We start from the raw sequence: 18,613 nt of genomic DNA on the forward strand, positions 1-18,613 counted from the left end.
CTAAATCAATTTAAGTAATACACAATACCCATAAAATTAACACTATAACTTTTAATATTACACGAGCTGCAATTCACGTAGTGGTATATTTTCATTAGAGCCACAACACGAATTTCGTCTCGTAGCTCTTTTACTGTGGCTACAACGTGTGTGAGCTAGTTTTTCGCTCGAATTATAAGTTCGACGTAATGGATTTTATTCCGATTACTCCGTTAAATAGACACACACAATGTTATATATTAACAAACTACTTACACATAATATATTATATTATTTACACGTTAATTTCAAAATTTAGACCAAAAATGATCCCTCATCCACGTCACCCATACGAAATCTTCTAGAAGTTTCCAGAACTATCGTGTGACGAGATTTGGCCGCTTCGAATGATAAATGCAACGTAATGCATTTTGTTGCAGCGCGGATTTAGCCAGCTTGCCGCAAAACGCCAAACTACACTACAACTTAGGCAACTTTCTTCGCGAAACCGAGCAACAAGAGTCCGCCATCAAACATTATAAAGAAGCTTTGAGGTCTGTAATGAGATATTTTAATGGGACCTGAGATACTTTGATAAGCTTTTGTGTGCTTGCTGTTTCCTTTATGTTATATTTGCATTCTAGTTTTTCTGCTGCTTCCACGTTAAAGGTCTAGGGAGTTGTTTTTATTGTTTTCGTGATTTTCCTTGTTAATGTAAACGATAAATCTATACTAATATTATAAAGCTGAAGAGTTTGTTTGTTTGAACGCGCTAATCACGCGAACTATTGTAGACCGGACTCTCAGTGGAGTTTCGTTTGCAAAAATCGCGGACCTAAATCTGACTTCTGATATATATTGTATAGATCCCAGACATCCTATAGACAGATGTTGCCAACCAGTTTTGTGGTCCCCCTGCCCGCACCCCGGTAATTAAATATGGCATACAAAGAAAAAAATAAAAATTTCCAAAACATGCCGTGTGGGGTATCAAATGAAAGAGCTTATTGAGTAGATCACGAATATATAGCATACTATATACATTTCTTACACTTTCTCTAAGATTTTTTAGAAAATTTACGAAAATGCTCCATTTTTGAGTTAACTTTAAACCACTATAGATTGAAAACTCATGAATATATTTTTTAAATTATTATTTTAAATAATTAACAATAGTCCATTGTTTACGATTCAATATTTCGTACAGTGAAATAGTTGCATGGGGGAGTGGGGGGAGCAATCAAAGATGGCGAGTATATTTTCAAGTTCATATAGTATATAGTTATTTTCATCAAATCCACCACATAGCTCACTTATATTATATTACGAACTATTGAATCATAAACAATGGACTATTGTTAATTATTTAAAATAATAATTTAAAAAATATATTCATGAGTTTTCAATCTATAGTGGTTTAAAGTTAACTCAAAAATGGAGCATTTTCGTAAATTTTCTAAAAAATCTTAGAGAAAGTGTAAGAAATGTATATAGTATGCTATATATTCGTGATCTACTCAATAAGCTCTTTCATTTGATACCCCACACGGCATGTTTTGGAAATTTTTATTTTTTTCTTTGTATGCCATATTTAATTACCGGGGTGCGGGCAGGGGGACCACAAAACTGGTTGGCAACATCTGTCTATAGGATGTCTGGGACCTATACAATATATATCAGAAGTCAGATTTAGGTCTGCTATTTTTGCAAACGAACATTTGGTCCGATTTGAAAAATTATTTCGCTGTTTGATAGCCCATTTATCGAGGAAGGCTATATGTCATCATGCTAAAACCAACAAGAGCGGAGCAATGCGGGTGAAACCGCGGAGAACAGCTAGTCTATAATAAACGTATATCTATATTAATGTTATAATAGCTTTGATATTACTACGCATAATTGTGTTATAATTGCTTAGTGATTGATATTAAGTACAATCATTATAATAAGCTTGATTCAATACTTACATCAATGAGAACGAATCGGTATTGTTCGAATATGCATGGATTCCCTTACAAATTGGTCGCCTAATTGTGGCATACATTTTGTGTTATTTAGTTTCCATGTAAATGACTGAGTGATGTAGATTGTAGATATTGTGTTCTAACTATACATCAGTTGTCTTTTATGTGATTTGGGTTACTATGTATAATGTAGAACATGTTTTATCAATACCCGATATAAATACAGTTGAATATACACAACTTTTATAATTGTGTATCCATCTGGGGTCATGTAGCTTACTAATGGATGAAAATATTTAAATGCTCTTGTTCAGTGAAATAAAGCTTCGATGGTTTCTAGCTTAGTTTTGTGGAAATAGAAGTATTAGTAATGTGTAGCAACTAAGTATTAAAAATGTTAATTCTATAACAAGCCTATGCTGCTGCTTTATTGGGAACGTGTTTATCGATCTAATATTTATAGTTTATTTAACAATAAAATAGACCACCAAAATTGTTGAATCATAACCAACAAAAAGCTGCAGACAATACAATAAAAATTTCATACGAAAATTCATACTAAGTACCTCAAAATTAAGTCAATTCAAATTCTTCAGTGGCTCAAGCTCAAACTAGACAGGTATTGCAATTCTGCTATGTTAAGATACGTGCTTGGCTTACAAAAGTACGCCTGGCGTATGAATTTCAAACAGAAATGTAATATGTTAAGATTAACATACGTACCTGCGGGATACAAGGAGTTTTCACAATGGGAGCGTAGATAATTGTGTTATGTGTAACTTTTTTTGATTATTGTTGTATATCTTGCATGGTTTTGCGTGTGATATGACATAGCTTGTGGTATTCTTCACTTTTAAACTGACAGTACTTCAAGATTTGAATGCTACGAATGTAGTTATATTAATATTATTAAACCTATGTTTTCATCCTCTAGTTGCACAAGTAAACAGCATTTACCCAGACTCTCATTCTACTCCAACATTTGCTTATCTCTATATTATATTATCCATTTCCCATAACGTTATGTTGTACAATGTATTTAGGTGATGCTTGAAGTATTTAGGTGACAAATAAAATTGGTTTCCATTTAGGTTATGGCCAACATACGCCAGCGCTCACAACAACATTGGAACATTGGTCACTGGTTCAGATAACGCAGAACACCACTTCTTGCAAGCGATCCGGTACAATAAGTATCATGTTAACGCACATTACAACCTTGGGAAGCTGTATAAGTGAGTATAGTTAATGTATATGAAATATATTCTAAGCAAATATACTTTATAGGTGTGTGTTTTTCCATGCTTTTTATTCGAAACCATTTATGAAAATGATAATAAATGAACGATTAATATAATATAATTAATTTTATTTTTATAATATAGTGCAATTCTTTTTCAGTTCAGCAGTTTAATATTAACCGTATAGGTATATTATTTTACAAAATATAAGGTATCCATACTTAATATTATAAATGCGAAAGTAACTCTGTCTGTCTGTCTGTTACTCAATCACGCCTAAACTACTGAACCAATTTTCATGAAATTTGGTATGGAGATATTTTGATACCCGAGAAAGGACATACCCGGGAACGGTACCTACTATGCGGGTTTTTCTTTAGCCACGTGCGGAAACCTAGTCAGAAATAAATGTTATTCAGTAAGAAGTTTGTATTTATGTATTTGTTATGTATGTAATCGACTTTTGTTTATTCTGAGAAATAAAATTATTGTGGTCTTCTGGGAAAGTGAAAAATAAGTAAAAAAGCTTTTCTCATTTTTCATTTCGTAGAAACGAAAAGTACGATTTCTGTTTGTAATAAATCAGATTTTCTTAAGAACTGCTGAATGATACATTTATTTTATTTATGTGAGAATTTTATAAAAACATAAATTAAATTACTAAATATTAAAATTATCTATATATTTTACCGTTATTTTTTATACTTTTCAGAGCTGAATAATACATATTCAACTTTTAAATATAATTTATGAAAGTTCTGATGATGACAAACGCTTTATCCGGACAATAGCATTTTTAATGCTTTAATAAAAATATAAAATTTTCTTTTTACAATTTACGATTGGAATGTAGTGTGAATTCTCGTGACCGCTGTCATAGCAAGCGATTCGATATAAAATTTATTCTGCGACGACAAAATTAAACATATTTTTCATTGGACTTCGTAAATTATTTTCAATTTTAAGTACAGTCATGCCTCTTTAATTTACAGCATTTACGTAATATTTTTAAATATTTCGCAAAGATATACTCAGAGCTTTAATTTTGTTTCATTAAATTTATCTGTTGCTCATCTCAATGAAAAGTGAGACCAAGTTCAATATAAAACACATTTTTATACTCTGACTTTGATGACGCGGGTCAACTAATAAGCCCAGTGACCTTTACTATACTTGTTTATTTTTGTTCATCATTAGAAGATTATTAGGGGACGATCTAAATGATCGGGTTATAATGACGTCATCCATTCTTATAAAATGACGTCATTATGGCTACAAGCTTTTGAATAGTCTCGAAATTTCTCAGGAAAACAGGACGTCCCGAGCAAGCTGTAAAAATGCTGGAGCGATGTATTTCCTTACATCCTCGCTTCGTACAAGCCCATGTAGAATTGTTGTCTTTGAAACCGGAGTTGGAGAAACTGGACATTTTGAAGACGTTGGTGGATCTGGAGCCGAATAACTGGGAACATTATATCTTGTACGGCAACTGGTGGCGGAGTAGAGGTAAGTGGTAGGCAAAAGATGTTTTGTGTTTATGATTGTGTTTCTTTACGTCGTGTAATTTCTCTTTTGGAGCTCTATTATGCAGCTCGTGAAAAATTTAACAAACTAATGAGTAAGTATCAAGCTATCTTTATTTTGTAAAAAGCAAGTTGTAAATTGACCACATCATTATCAATATTTAATATTCTATGTAGTCGAATATCTCTCTAGTAGAATATCTATGTATAGTCCGGGATACATCGCCCATTTTTGCAAGTGATTACTATCAAGCTAATTTTTCGTGAGTAGCTTTATTTTGATGAGATGCCCAATAATTTCATGTACGAAACTCTCGATTGTGGTAGCTTACAGAGGTAACAAGGATAAAAATTTTTGATTTGACGGTTCTCAAATATTTATTACGCAATTTGTAGGACAATATGTCTGTTGAATTATATAAGTATTAAATAAGTGAAAATAAAAAAAATCAGCTGGTTAGTAATCATTTATGATGACCTCGTTATCGATACACATTAGAAAGGGGGACTCTTTGATCAAACCATAGATTTTGTAGGACAAATATTTTTTCGAATAATTTAGATAATTATCTTGAGATTGAACAAAAAAAAACATTCAGTTAGTAATTAATATTTGAGAACCATCAAATCAAAATATTTTATCCTTGTTTCCTCTGTTAGCTACCGCAATCGAGAGTTTCGTACATGAAATTATTGGGCATCTCATCAAAATAAAGCTACTCACGAAAAATTAGCTTGATAGCACTTGCAAAAATGGGCGATGGATCCAGGACTAGTAGTTTTTAAATTATTTTCTATATGCATTTGTATGTGTTAAAATAAACGTTTCTACCACATAAACAACCTTGCCAGGTCTCCCCGCTGCAGCTTCCAAGTATTACCTAGAAGCAACACGACTGAGTTTCCAGTCGCGGCCGCACGCGCCTCGCGCTGACCTGCTCGCCTTCCGCGGCGCTGCGCTCACGTACCATGCACTCGGTCAGCGCTCGAGAGTGCTGCAGTTGTTAACTAGGTATGTTGTGGTTACAGCACTGCAGCTGCTGCCCGGTACAAAACGCTTACCTACCGCGCGCTCGGTCAGCGCTCGAGAGTGCTGCAGTTGTTAACAAGGTATATAGCATTCAGTGCTGCAGCTGCTGCCCGGTACAAAACGCTTACCTGCCGCGCGCTCGATAAGCACTCGAGAGTGCTGCAGTTATTAACAAGGTATATAGCATTCAGTGCTGCAGCTGCTGCCCGGTGCAAAACGCTTACCTATACCGCGCGCTTGGTCAGCGCTCGAGAGTGCTGCAATTGTTAACCAGGTACAAAGGGTTAAGTGCTGCAGCTGCTTAACGGGAGCATAGCACTCGCCTTCCGCGGCGCCGCGCTCACCTACCGCGCGCTTGGTCAGCGCTCGAGAGTGCTGCAGTTGTTAACCAGGTACAAAGGGTTAAGTGCTGCAGCTGCTTAACGGGAGCATAGCACTCGCCTTCCGCGGCGCCGCGCTCACCTACCGCGCGCTTGGTCAGCGCTCGAGAGTGCTGCAGTTGTTAACCAGGTACAAAGCGTTAAGTGCTGCAGCTGCTGACTGGGTAAAAACCAAACTTGTTCTAAATTCATAAAAAAACCAGTGCAAACGAAATAATCTAACGTTAATGAATTACTAGATTATTTCCACTAGAAGTCACATGAAATATACATATTATATGAATTATTAAGTGACGAAGTTAAAGACGAAGTTAAAGATCGAAAACCTTGATATTCATGCTATATTTTAACTTTATACTATTATTCTTTACACGTGTCTCTTTTGTCCAACATGCCTTTTGTCTATTTATATAGTTCTATAATAATTATATCATAAACCGCCATCAATAAATCCCTTTATAATCTATATTAAATCAAAATCAAATTAAGAGCCTCTTTGAATGCGCACAAACAGCTCATGTCCACTAAAATAGCCCAATAAAATATCCGTAAAACGCGATGGAAATTAATATTCACTACAAAGGAATTTATAAAACAATATGTTTTAACAAACGTGCTCGGCTGGAGCGCCATTGATTTTCAATTAGCTTTGTTTGTATTCTCCGCGGATCCTATCGCTGTATTGACAATATTTCAGCTACGACACTTCAACGTAAATAAAACTTGGTTTTCCATGCATTGGTATTATTGATGACAATTACGGTCGAGCTGGTCATGCGATTGTGGAGTCCAAAGACTAAATTGCTAGAATTATGCTTTGAAGTATTTATTTTCAGGAATCAGACGGAAATCAATAAAACGAGTATGATACTCATAATTGCTTTGCGTCATTGTCATGCCCATAGTAACAATCTTTGAAAAGTTTTCTTGTCAGCCATGCGTCTGATTTACGTGAATATAAACTTTTGTTATCGGTTTCTATCATCATTTCTACGCAAAATAGATCAGTGATGGGGTTTCCGTAGTCTATATTCCACGTTCAATATTCCTTTAAATTATTGATATAATTAGTTGTAATTATATCAGTGAGGTTTTCGTCCTTAGCAAATTCTTCACATTCGGTATTCATTTATATAAAAACTACTACCTTAGTTATAAATATATCTTCAACAAATCTTCTAAACAGATGGCACACGTGGCGCCGCGGTTGGCCCAGCGCAGCTTCGCACATGTACTGGAGAGACTGGTCGTTGAAGATGGAGCTAGAGGGTCGAGTCCAGATCTACACGAAAGCTGTTAATCCTACTGTAAGTTTGTAAAATTTAATTTAGTATCAAGTATAGAACAGATATTTTAGTAGGTACCTACATAAAGTACCTACATAATATTATAGAATTAAAATGTAATCAAATGATTTTCCTGTAAGTGTATTGAAAATATGAAAAATATATTTTGTGGTCCTTTCATAAGCTCATTGGAACATCAGAGATTTAAGGGTTAAGTTTAAAAGAAGCTCAATATTGGTTATTATTTAATAAAATATTTCACAACGATAACGCTTCAATTACTATTCTTTAAACTTCTAACAGAAATACTAAGATTCAATTATACTTTAAACGGAACTCTAACACAAAGTTTGCCCGCAGAAATCGACAACGTGCCTAGATCACAAACAACTAGTCGTCGAAGCGATAAAAGAAGAAATACCGAAAGTGAAAACGCGCGGCGAACATTTAAGTGAGAGTGCTAAAACTAAAGGAAGCTGTGAGTTCAAATCGTGTGTTAAAAAACGTAACGTTTCCATAGCAACGCAGTTAAAGACTACACATAACAAATCAGAAACAGGACTGAAAAAGAAGTGTACACATAGGGATAGGAAGAAAGATGATATTCTGCCGAAGCTCGGTCAATACGGGGAGCACATTTTGATGAAAACTTTTTAAAACAGTTATGAACTATTGAGTGATGCTAGATAAGTTATGCTGACAATATCGCAAGGTTATTATTAAGAGCTGGGTTTGGGTAATTCACGAATGGTTTCATGTTAATTGATGTTCAGGAATTGAAGGCTGGAATTGCTGTAATGTGTATGATATTTTCATTCTGTTTATTTCTATTTAATACCTTTTCTTTTGCTATTTATTTTATGAAGTGGATTGATAGAATGCAATAATATAAAGATTAATGCTTAAATCTAATTAATGAGTTTAAAAATAAACGATATGAAATGACAAACTTAAAGATATTACGTAAGGAATTGTCATTGGTTTCCTATTTTAATAATAAATTAAAACAAATTTAACATTTCACATTTATCTAGCCATTCGTGAATTATCGAAACTGCATTGAATTAGATAGTCAACTAATTTAGGTAAGGATTTTGTAGAGAAATGAGAAAGTATATTTTTGACAGACAAGTGGTGTTTAAGAATAGACCATGCACGGTTTCTACTTTAGTATAAGGATTTGATTGTTACATAGCTCGGCTTTTAACTGTGATTGTAAAGAAACTCCTATACCATGACGTCTTAGAGCAGTATTATTTCCAATGTGAAAAAGTGACAGCGCTATATAGATCGTCTATCGCCATCACTTTCCCACGCTGGAAATAAAACTGCTACTTATAAGACATCATGGTAACCCGGAGGAGGTAATTTTGTATAAACTTAAGATTTTATTAAGTAGTTTAGTTGTTGTATTTATTTATTCTGAAGTCATTCGATTTAGTACCTGTGTATTAACCAAAGAAAAATAATCGACAGCAAAATATATAAAAGCTTAATTATCTAGAAAAATATAATTTAAATAAAAATGTTTTAGGTCGTTGTCGTTCGTTAATTTTATATGTTTTCAACTAAGTACACTTAATTCATTTGCTGTTATTTTTATTACGTTTTGTATGTATTATATGAAAGTTTATATGCTTATGTAATAATTTAAAAATAATTTAATAAACATAGATGGTAATAAAAAGGGCTATGTAACAAAACATGGAAACATTAGTTTTAAGTAAGCCTTGACTTCACTATAGCCAAAGCTTATGAAATATATTCACTACGGGAATGTAACTCTGAATAAGTTGTACATAAATAATTTAGGAAGCACCTGATTATGCTTTCAGTGTACTGGAATAAAGTTTTGAAGATATCTGTTGTTTTTGTTACCTGAAACCCAAAATATATTTGACTGACCGGTTGGCGTAATAAGTGACCTTTCAAGCCAGAAGTCGTAGGTTCGATTCCCACCCAGTGCAAATATTTGTGTTGTGAACATAAATATTTGCTCTGTGTCTGGGTGTTAATTATCTATATAAGTATTTATATTGTATGTTTATCAGCCATCTGGTTTCCATAACACAAGCGAAAGTATGGGATCAGATCGTGCCGTGTGTGAAAATTGTCCAAGAATATATTTTATTTATTTACATAAGGTCTCCAAGAATGTTAAAAGAAGATGCATGAGGCTGGAGCCTGCCCTTGCACTTTTATAAAGTTGATATTATAATTGTAAACGAATCTATAGTCATATTATATCTAAGTATCACGTTAGTTTGTAATGTCAAAAAATGTCAGTAACATCCTAACGGGTTATATCTATTTTGAAAAATGGGTCGATTTAGTTGCACCCTAAAATTTTTGTTACAATAGCCGAAGTCATACACTTGAATGAGAATTTTTCTTGCTATGTTGAGCCCTATAAAGAAGATGGATTTTTAGGATAAAGAAAGGATCTACGACAGGAATAAGGGAGTCCATAAGAGGACTGATCTGCATATAGGTAAGGAAAGGATTAGAATTTTGAGTAAGTATTAGATAAAAAAAATTTTACCTTCTGTATAAATGACAAAGAATTCGATCAATCTATGTATCCTCGAATATACTTTAACTAAACTTTTACAAATTCTCTTTATTCGCATTTACGAAAAAGATACTATTAAAACTGTAGGAACAAAAATTAATTAATACTGATAGCGAATCATAACTTTAATAACTACTAAATCTGTGGTCAAATCCTAATCGGTTTTAATTGAAATTGAAAGAAAATCATTGGCTTGTTAACTCTACCCTAATTAACCTTTCACCATTTTGTCTGGCTTTCTTGGATAAGGGAATTTTAAATGTCATTACCCTTTACGATTTAATTAATATTGGTAAATCATCCAGAAAATAGTGGTTTTTTATGTATGAGTTAAATTTAGGCTTTATTTGAAGGGAAATGTTATTAATTAATTTTATTCGGCCTTTGCTACTTACACGTGGTTCGATTCAATGTTATAAAGAAAAAATAAGAGCCAATATAATTTGAGCTCTATTTGTAAAGCAGTGCGTATATAACAGGTACCAAGATATAATTAGCGATTTATAAAGTTCTAAGAATTTCTCTTAAAATAAATATGAAAACAAATAAAATAAGCTTTATAATACTCGATACGAATACATTCTCGAGCATTGTTTTGTTATTACATAACGCAAATTACCTACACAATTTGTAATTAGATATAAAATAAACATTTTAGGTACTTTATTTGTCACAGCGCAATTAATTCCAATTATTTATTAATGTAAACTTGCAAGTATATTTGGAATATACAGGGTGTTGGTATACTAAGCTCAATGAAGGTTATAGTTTTGCATACGCTGAGTACGTAAAAAATTCCAGACGCAGTTTTTTTTTCAAATAGATGAATTCTTAAAACTCTATGTGTACACCCATAACAAGCAACCTGCCCAGCTTTGCTAACATCACGTGACCTATCATTTAAGATTATGTTTTCATAGACAAAATGCTCACATTAGCGAAGCTTTATATGCCGGCTCCGCGAAGCTAGAGAAGAGAACATGGATTTTCAAGAAAAATTTAGCAACATTTTTTTGATGTAATTTTGTTGTTTAAGTATTTTTTCGTGATCAGTGTATGCAAAACTACAAGTCCCTTCGCGCTTAGTATACCAATAGTGGGACACCCTGTATAAACTAAAGTAACTACTCATAAGTGCATTTAAATTATAAGTAACGAATGTAATTAACAAACGTGTAGGTAAATAACGCATCATTCCTTACAAATACATTTTCCAAGAATCAAACTAGCTCCTGTTACAACATAGGTCCACTCTAACCAGATAAAACCGATGCAGTGACAAAACGACCCAAAACTTTTATACACTAGTATTCACTATTCACAGTGAATTGGATTGTCTAAATGTTAGCATATTCGCAGTATATATATCTCGGATAGTTTAATCGATGTGGGTGTATTGAAAACTTCTGATTCGAAAACACTACAACACAAATGTTCGCCATATTCACGGTCTCACGGACAAACAGTTTGTTCTGAATAGTTTTCGATTCCTATTTATATTCAAATATTCAATATTGGAAGCTCGTAGTTTAAATTGTTTGTAGATTGTTATAATTTCCGCAGCTCGGATGTGAAATGAAGAAATCGTAAATACTGAAATCTGTCGAATGTACATATTATATATCAATAACTAATATCATAAAGCTGAAGAGTTTGTTTGTTTGAACGCGTTTATTTCAGGAAGACCTTTTCAGATTTCAGAAATTATTTCGGTATTAGATAGCCCATTTATCGAGGAAGGCTTTAAGCTATCCTCAAGCTAAGACCAACAGGAGCGGAGCAATGCGGGTAAAATCGCGGGGCAGAGCTAGTATCAATGTATTATGCAAGGTTTGCAGAATAAATAAGTTTACCTGAGTCTATGTATGTGTCCCTGTTTTTTTCTAACTTTTATATAATTTTGTCAAGTGTCATCACTCTACTACATTAATAATGTTTATCAACAAGATTCACGATTTTATAAACCTTTAAAAGATTCACGATAAATACCGCTACATCAGCGCCGTAAAAAGGTAGTTTCCGAACCCATATAACACAGAATAGTTAAAATTTATTGCTAACTATTTAACAAACTTCATTGCTCATTTTACGACGAAATAGTAATTGAAATTTCGAAGCTCAAAACGGCTTGCATGTCAAGTAGCCATAACTGTAGCGGAACTGTCTTTGCCTTCTACGATACTCATTTGTCATTACAAAATACGCAGGTTTGTCTTTTGGTAGCGATTAACTGCCGACGACAGTTAAATTTTACTGTATTTAGTGAAATTGGTATTAATTATGCGGGATCACGCTACGTGGAGTTTATGTTGGTAAGTATGAAATAAATGGAGATGGCAAACAAGCGGTCATTTGGTAAGGAAATAAAAATTTTATGAATTTTGTTTCATTAAATTATTACATAATAGTTAGTGCACATGTGGCTTGCAGTTCTATTTCAAGGCATTCCTCTTTTATGAAAACTTCGTTCAAATTGTCAGACTTAAAAAACTGGGACAACGAGGAAGGCACCAACTTTATAAATAAAGAAGAATTATCAAAATCTAAAAGTTCTGAGGTAACAAAACAAAAAAATAAACAGTAAAATTGAGAAAGTCCTCCTTATTTGAAGTCTGTTAAAAACATTATTATCTAAAATCCGGTTACGATCCTACACCATTAACATTTACAAAACCCCACGATCTATTTTCGCACTCAATTAATTCGGTTTCAATATATTTATAGAACTCTATATTTTCCATTAAATTAACAATAAGGTTTAAAGCAGAACTATCCTTTCTTCAACAATTGTAAGGCTTTTGCAGAGTAATCAATCTATTCATTGTTACGGGGCAAGCAATTAGGTTCCATTGTGTTTCGTTACATGGTCCAAATAGTCTTCAGATGACAATTAGATGTGTTCCATGAACTTATCCGGACTAGTATTGTTTTCATAGACATGCCTTAGTTATACTTCGATGTAGGCTAGAGTATTGAGTAAAAATTTACATAGTTATTGTGATATTGTGTAGAATATCAACAGATGTTTATCTTAGAATAGAAGGCAGTTATGCCTTAAAATAAATACAGATATACTGAAAAAAATACGTGTGGCACTCGAGGACTGCCGCGGTAAAGCTATTGCATAGCATCGCATCGCAGTGCCGGTTAGAGTGGGGGGTGTTAGGTTTTTCGTTACGGAATTTTTACATTCGGTCGCCGCGCTCAGTCTTAGATAAAAGCTATGCAATAGCTTAAAAAGTTCTTATAAAATATGGATGTTAAACTTTTAAAATGTGATTCAATCATTATAAAAATCATCATACTTGTATAGTAAAATAAACTAACATAGTGAAATCAGGTCATTGCAATCAGGTTAAATAAATGACCTGATATTTATAACACTCATGAATCAGCGAACGCCGCTAGGAATAGAATCATTATTAAAACATGTCTCGATGATGATATAACGTAAAACCACAGACTAATAATAATATATCTACTAGGTAAAACTGATGTTAAGATCTATTTTTCTATGTAGTGGAAAGTCTGAGTTATGATTAAGATCACTATTTTCTCAATGAATTGAGCTTGAAAAAACGTAACAATTATAAATACTTACTAGGTACACTTTTTCAGTATTTTCTTAATAAATGTTATAATTTCTTACAACATTAAAAATCCTCGTCATGAATCAAAATTACAAAACAATCCGACAATCTCTTGTAAAAACCCTTTATCCGATCTTAACCCCAGACACCACAAAGAAAAGCAGTAAACCTAACAAGCGTCGCGAATTTAAATGAATACGTTTAAAGACAAATGCAATCACATTCAAATTTGAAAGAGATTGCAACCATGGGGAAGATGCACTTAATGCATACGTAATCAAATTATGATGCACTGACTTGCGCCTGCCGCCTGTTACACGAATGTGTAACAAAAGTGTAAATAAAAAAGACGTGTGGTTAGACGCGGGTAAAGCTATTGCATGCTATGCCTTCAAGCCACACCTCCGAGCCCGTCGGAGTGGGGAGCGTGAGGTTTTTCGTTACGGAATTTCTGGATTCAGTCTCCGCGCTCAAGGCCCGTGATAGAAGCTATGCAATAGCTTAATAAATTATAACACACTTAAATATATTAAATTATTGTATTGTCACCGATTTTCTATAAAAATACAAAGTTTGAATAAAATCTGTATGTTTTAAGTGGCTCAAAAACGAGTTTAAAGAAGTCTCTACGTACAAACATACAGTAGATGTTATTAAAAACGTGTTAAAACAGTGCATGAAGTTACTATTTTTCACAATACTTTTAGCTCTTCAGTCATTAATTTATCTTTCCCTATTGCATTTGAATGAATATTTACTCTGTAAAGCAAATAAAAAGAGCCGACAATTACTTGGCAGAGGAAAATAGTTCTCAATAATAATTCTATGTTACTAGTAAAGAAAATTATTTTCTATTACAAAGAGTAAAATGTTTCCACCATGCACTATTACTATTTTATAATCACCACTTGAAATAAATACCTCAGGAAATACATTTACAATATTAAAAATAAACATTAGAAACATAATATTAATGCGCGCAAAACTACGTGAAATTCGCGGACTCATCGTGTTTACGAAGAATTTAATATTTTATGTAAACTAAAACTACTTACAGCATGAATCTTGGAAAGTTATGATTTTATACAAGTTGTTGACGCCATAAAAAGGCAGAAGGCTAGAATTATTAGCCTTACAGAAGTGGAACATATTTTTAAAATGTCGTCTTTTAAAATAAATCAAATATTATATTTTATTGCATGGTTTGTTTTTACTCTTTATTTATATTTTTAACAGTGGATATTTATAAATAATGTTTAACTATCTGTATTATTTATTTATGTAATGTTTCTTGATCCAATAAATTGTTCAATAATTAAATAAACACATATTATCTACTTGCAGATATTATGGAGTATTTTTTGTTATAAATATTATGCCTAGTATTAATCTTAGTACCATAGGTTATTGACCTATGCACTGTAAAAAATAGGTATACCTATGTAAGCTGTAAGCAACTAGAGTTGCTGCCGGGCTATTGATATAAGCTCCTAGTATTTGAGATACATCAGCTCTTAGAGTACACACATACGTAATAATAATAACACAGTATTACCTAGGAAATAATATTGTAATACTGTGATAATAATATGTTGTCTTGTGTTGCATGAAGTAAGTTGTATTGAATCGTTTGTTTTGCATGTTTGTATAGAAGTAGTGAGGTTAGTTTCAATTCTAGATTTTTAAAGAAGTTTTTTTCAAAAAACACGAACAACAATTAAATCTAAAATTTCCTTGGGACAGTTTCATCACACCATCATAATCTCTTATATATAAAAATGAATCGCAAAATGTGTTGGTAAGCGCATAACTCGAGAACGGCTGAACCGATTTCGATAATTCTTTTTTTATTATATTCCTTGAAGTACGAGGATGGTTTTTATGTAGAGAAAACGTAAATATGTACCACGGGCGAAGCCGGGGCGGACCGCTAGTACATAATATTTTTATCATTATGATAATATGTTTTCTTGTGAAATAAATCAGAGATATAATTTAAATAAATATCACATCACATTTATTCAGATGTGGGATGTATCTATTCGTTACATCAACGATATTTCTAATTAAAAATAATGAAATATAATATTCAAAATTTGCACCAAAGGTAAAATTTAACTGTATTATTATTGAATCTCAATCATAATCTCACACCGATTTTACGTATAAATATCGCTCGATACATGTTACAATACGGTGTGACAGAGGACGCAGGCTCTACGTCATTTACCTACTAATGAGGGGTTGCCTACAATCCTACATCTTTAATGCATCCGCAAACACTTTTGTTTTCCTCGCATTAGCATGCTTTGAGATCCTTCCTCTATTAAACATTATGTTACCTATGTCTATTATTAGTACGCGAAAACAATTTCTATATTGGGATAGATTTTATCTTTTAACAATAATGACACAATCAGCTTTCATTAAAAAAATCGCATTAATATAATAAAAGTAAGCATAATACCATAACGTTTTTATATTAGGTTTTGGGTTAAATGTCTTTTTTTTTATTGTTTCATCAAACTACCTCAAGGACGCCCTAACTCTATTCAAAGTTTCAACACACAAATAAAATAACAATATAAAACAAAATATGGAAGTTTACACCTCCTTCACGAATCTAAAAATAATAGAAACAATGTAACCATATTTGTGACAGGGCTATTTAAATAAAACAGAGTTTCATATAGTACTAGCTGTGCTCCGCGATTTCACCCGCATTGCTCCGCTCCTGTTGGTCTTAGCGTGATGATATATTATAGCCTATAGCCTTTCTCGATAAATGGACTATCTAACACCGAAATAATTTTTCAAATCGGACCAGTAGTTCCTGAGATGAGCGCGTTCAAACAAACAAACAAACTCTTCAGCTTTATAATATTACTATAGATTATATTATTATGTGTGGTTTCCCAGTGTCAAGCAGTTGCATTCTATTGCAATAAAACAGTTAAAATTATTCAAGTAGACTTTCAAGTGGGCTGCGTTTAACGTTGCCTAAATTTCATAGGATTTATGTCACTATTTGGATGCACAAAATATTTTTGCAGCACTCGTAATATGATAGATTATTTGGCGGCAAAATGGTACGGAAATAGTTTTCAGTGTACATTTTCAGTGGATTCCGAGAAATCGGAATTGTAGGGTATGTACAAATTATAGCTTCTAATAAGAAGACAGAAAAGGAAACTTAATCGGCTACATACATCTGACCTTAAACCGAATATCAGACCGGAAATCAGAAGAATTTAGTGGGATTTTATTTCTTTAGTCTTACAAAAAGAGAGTTAAAAAAAGACAGAGTTAACAAACATTACTATAATGTGCTATGTAGGTACAATTTAGTTAAATACTGTTATAAATAGTTACCATTAAATTGTTCTATAATGTTACGTTCTACTTTAATAATTTTTATTTTTATTAAGAAACGTGACGTCACTTCCCGCAAACGGTGTCACATACGTACTAAAATTTACTTGCAAATATCATTTTTAATCCGAAGCCGTGCTCATTAATTTGTAAAATAAAATGATACTCATATTTTTTTTTAATAACAGCGATTTCTCCTATATATTTCAAAACTTATAATGTCCTATTTTTGATATTTTAAATATACTTTCATTAATTATTATCATTAAAATTATTCGTTGGGAAAGGACAGTGAAGGATCACTACTTCAAAAATATTGAAGTAAATTAATAATTAAAACTTTGTCACTATGATAACATTTTAAAAGTGTCTGTAAAGTTTTTACTTATTTAAATTTTAATCTCAATACAAATACTATGAATATCAAAGAATAAAAAATGCAGATATTCCTTATTTCAATGTATTTATTGTTCGTTTAAAACACTTTTATTTCAATCATATTACAATACATTTGGTATTTAATAAAGTTGTTGCTATAACGTTTAATCCAACAGTGAAGAGTTATTTAATTTCCATCTGTAAAAGCAATTTTATGTTTTTTCCGTTGCATTCTAGTGTAGAAATATTTTACGAATAGAAAATTGTATACCAATATTAAATTTTGTAATAAGCGTAGGTACTCTAATCTGTATTGTTGAACTAGCTGTACCCCGTGGTTTTACCGCAGTGCTCCGCTCCTGAGTCTTAGCGTGATGATATAATATCACAGTATTATTGTAATACTGTGATAATATTATGTATGCGATAAATAAGCTATCTAACACCGAAATATTTTTTTCAAAATCGGATAAGTAGTTGCTGAGATTAGCGCGTTCAAATAAACAAACTCTTCAGCTTCATAATATCAATCTATACAAATATTATAAAGCTGAAGAGTTTGTTTGTTTGTTTGTTTGTTTGAACGCGCTAATCTCGGGAACTACTGGTCCGATTTGAAAAATTCTTTCGGTGTTAGATAGCCCATTTATCGAGGAAGGCTATAGGCTATATATCATCATGCTAAGACCAACAGGAGCGGAGCAATGCGGGTGAAACCGCGGGGAACAGCTAGTGTATAATATGTTTAGTTGGAAAAAGAAATTCATGTACCTATTAGCCAATAATTTTGTTATTTTTGTATTACGCAAATGAACTCAAATTGCGATAAAATATTTTATAAACAAAACAATTTTTATCTATTATCATAACACATATTGTACTATTTCTGTAGGGACTTGAGACTTTCCTCGTGAAATGTTTTCAAAACACGATATATCAGCATTTAAAAAATATTATAACTCAATAGGTAGTGAAAAAATAATTAAATAACCTTATTAGGTAGGTTACTTACTTCACTCGATAAATATATATTATAGAGACAAAGATTTTTCTAAAATTAAAAATACATATTAATATGAACCACACACAACGTAGCACACATTTATATACCACGTCATAATTATTAATTTGTGTAATCAAATTAATAAACTTCTAATCCTCTTCAAATGTATTTGATGATAATATAAAATGCACATTAATCGGTATTGTTAATTATTGTCTCATGTACACATGTCACAGCAACGCCCATTCTGCTTCATTATAAAGTATTAAATGCTCGATGTAATCTTAAATCAATG

General features: G+C 32.4%; 1 protein-coding gene across 1 annotated transcript in view; it reads left to right on the forward strand.

The window, feature by feature from the left end:
• Window positions 1-8,236, forward strand: part of LOC149482521 (protein O-mannosyl-transferase TMTC1-like) — a 136,001-nt gene extending 127,765 nt beyond the window's left edge. Inside the window, exons 10-15 of the mRNA XM_089704326.1 lie at window positions 420-533; window positions 3,035-3,178; window positions 4,491-4,690; window positions 5,560-5,719; window positions 7,304-7,424; window positions 7,764-8,236. Coding sequence (XP_089560452.1) covers window positions 420-533; window positions 3,035-3,178; window positions 4,491-4,690; window positions 5,560-5,719; window positions 7,304-7,424; window positions 7,764-8,060 — 1,036 coding nt within the window. The 3' untranslated portion in view covers window positions 8,061-8,236. The remainder of the gene's footprint in view (window positions 1-419; window positions 534-3,034; window positions 3,179-4,490; window positions 4,691-5,559; window positions 5,720-7,303; window positions 7,425-7,763) is intronic.
• Window positions 8,237-18,613: the final 10,377 nt, after the last annotated feature.

This window comes from Colias philodice, chromosome 15 (genome assembly GCF_061535455.1).
Source record: "Colias philodice isolate Cphi_HAF_F1 chromosome 15, ilColPhil1 Martin Lab GWU primary, whole genome shotgun sequence".
In the NCBI taxonomy this organism is placed as follows: domain Eukaryota; kingdom Metazoa; phylum Arthropoda; class Insecta; order Lepidoptera; family Pieridae; genus Colias; species Colias philodice.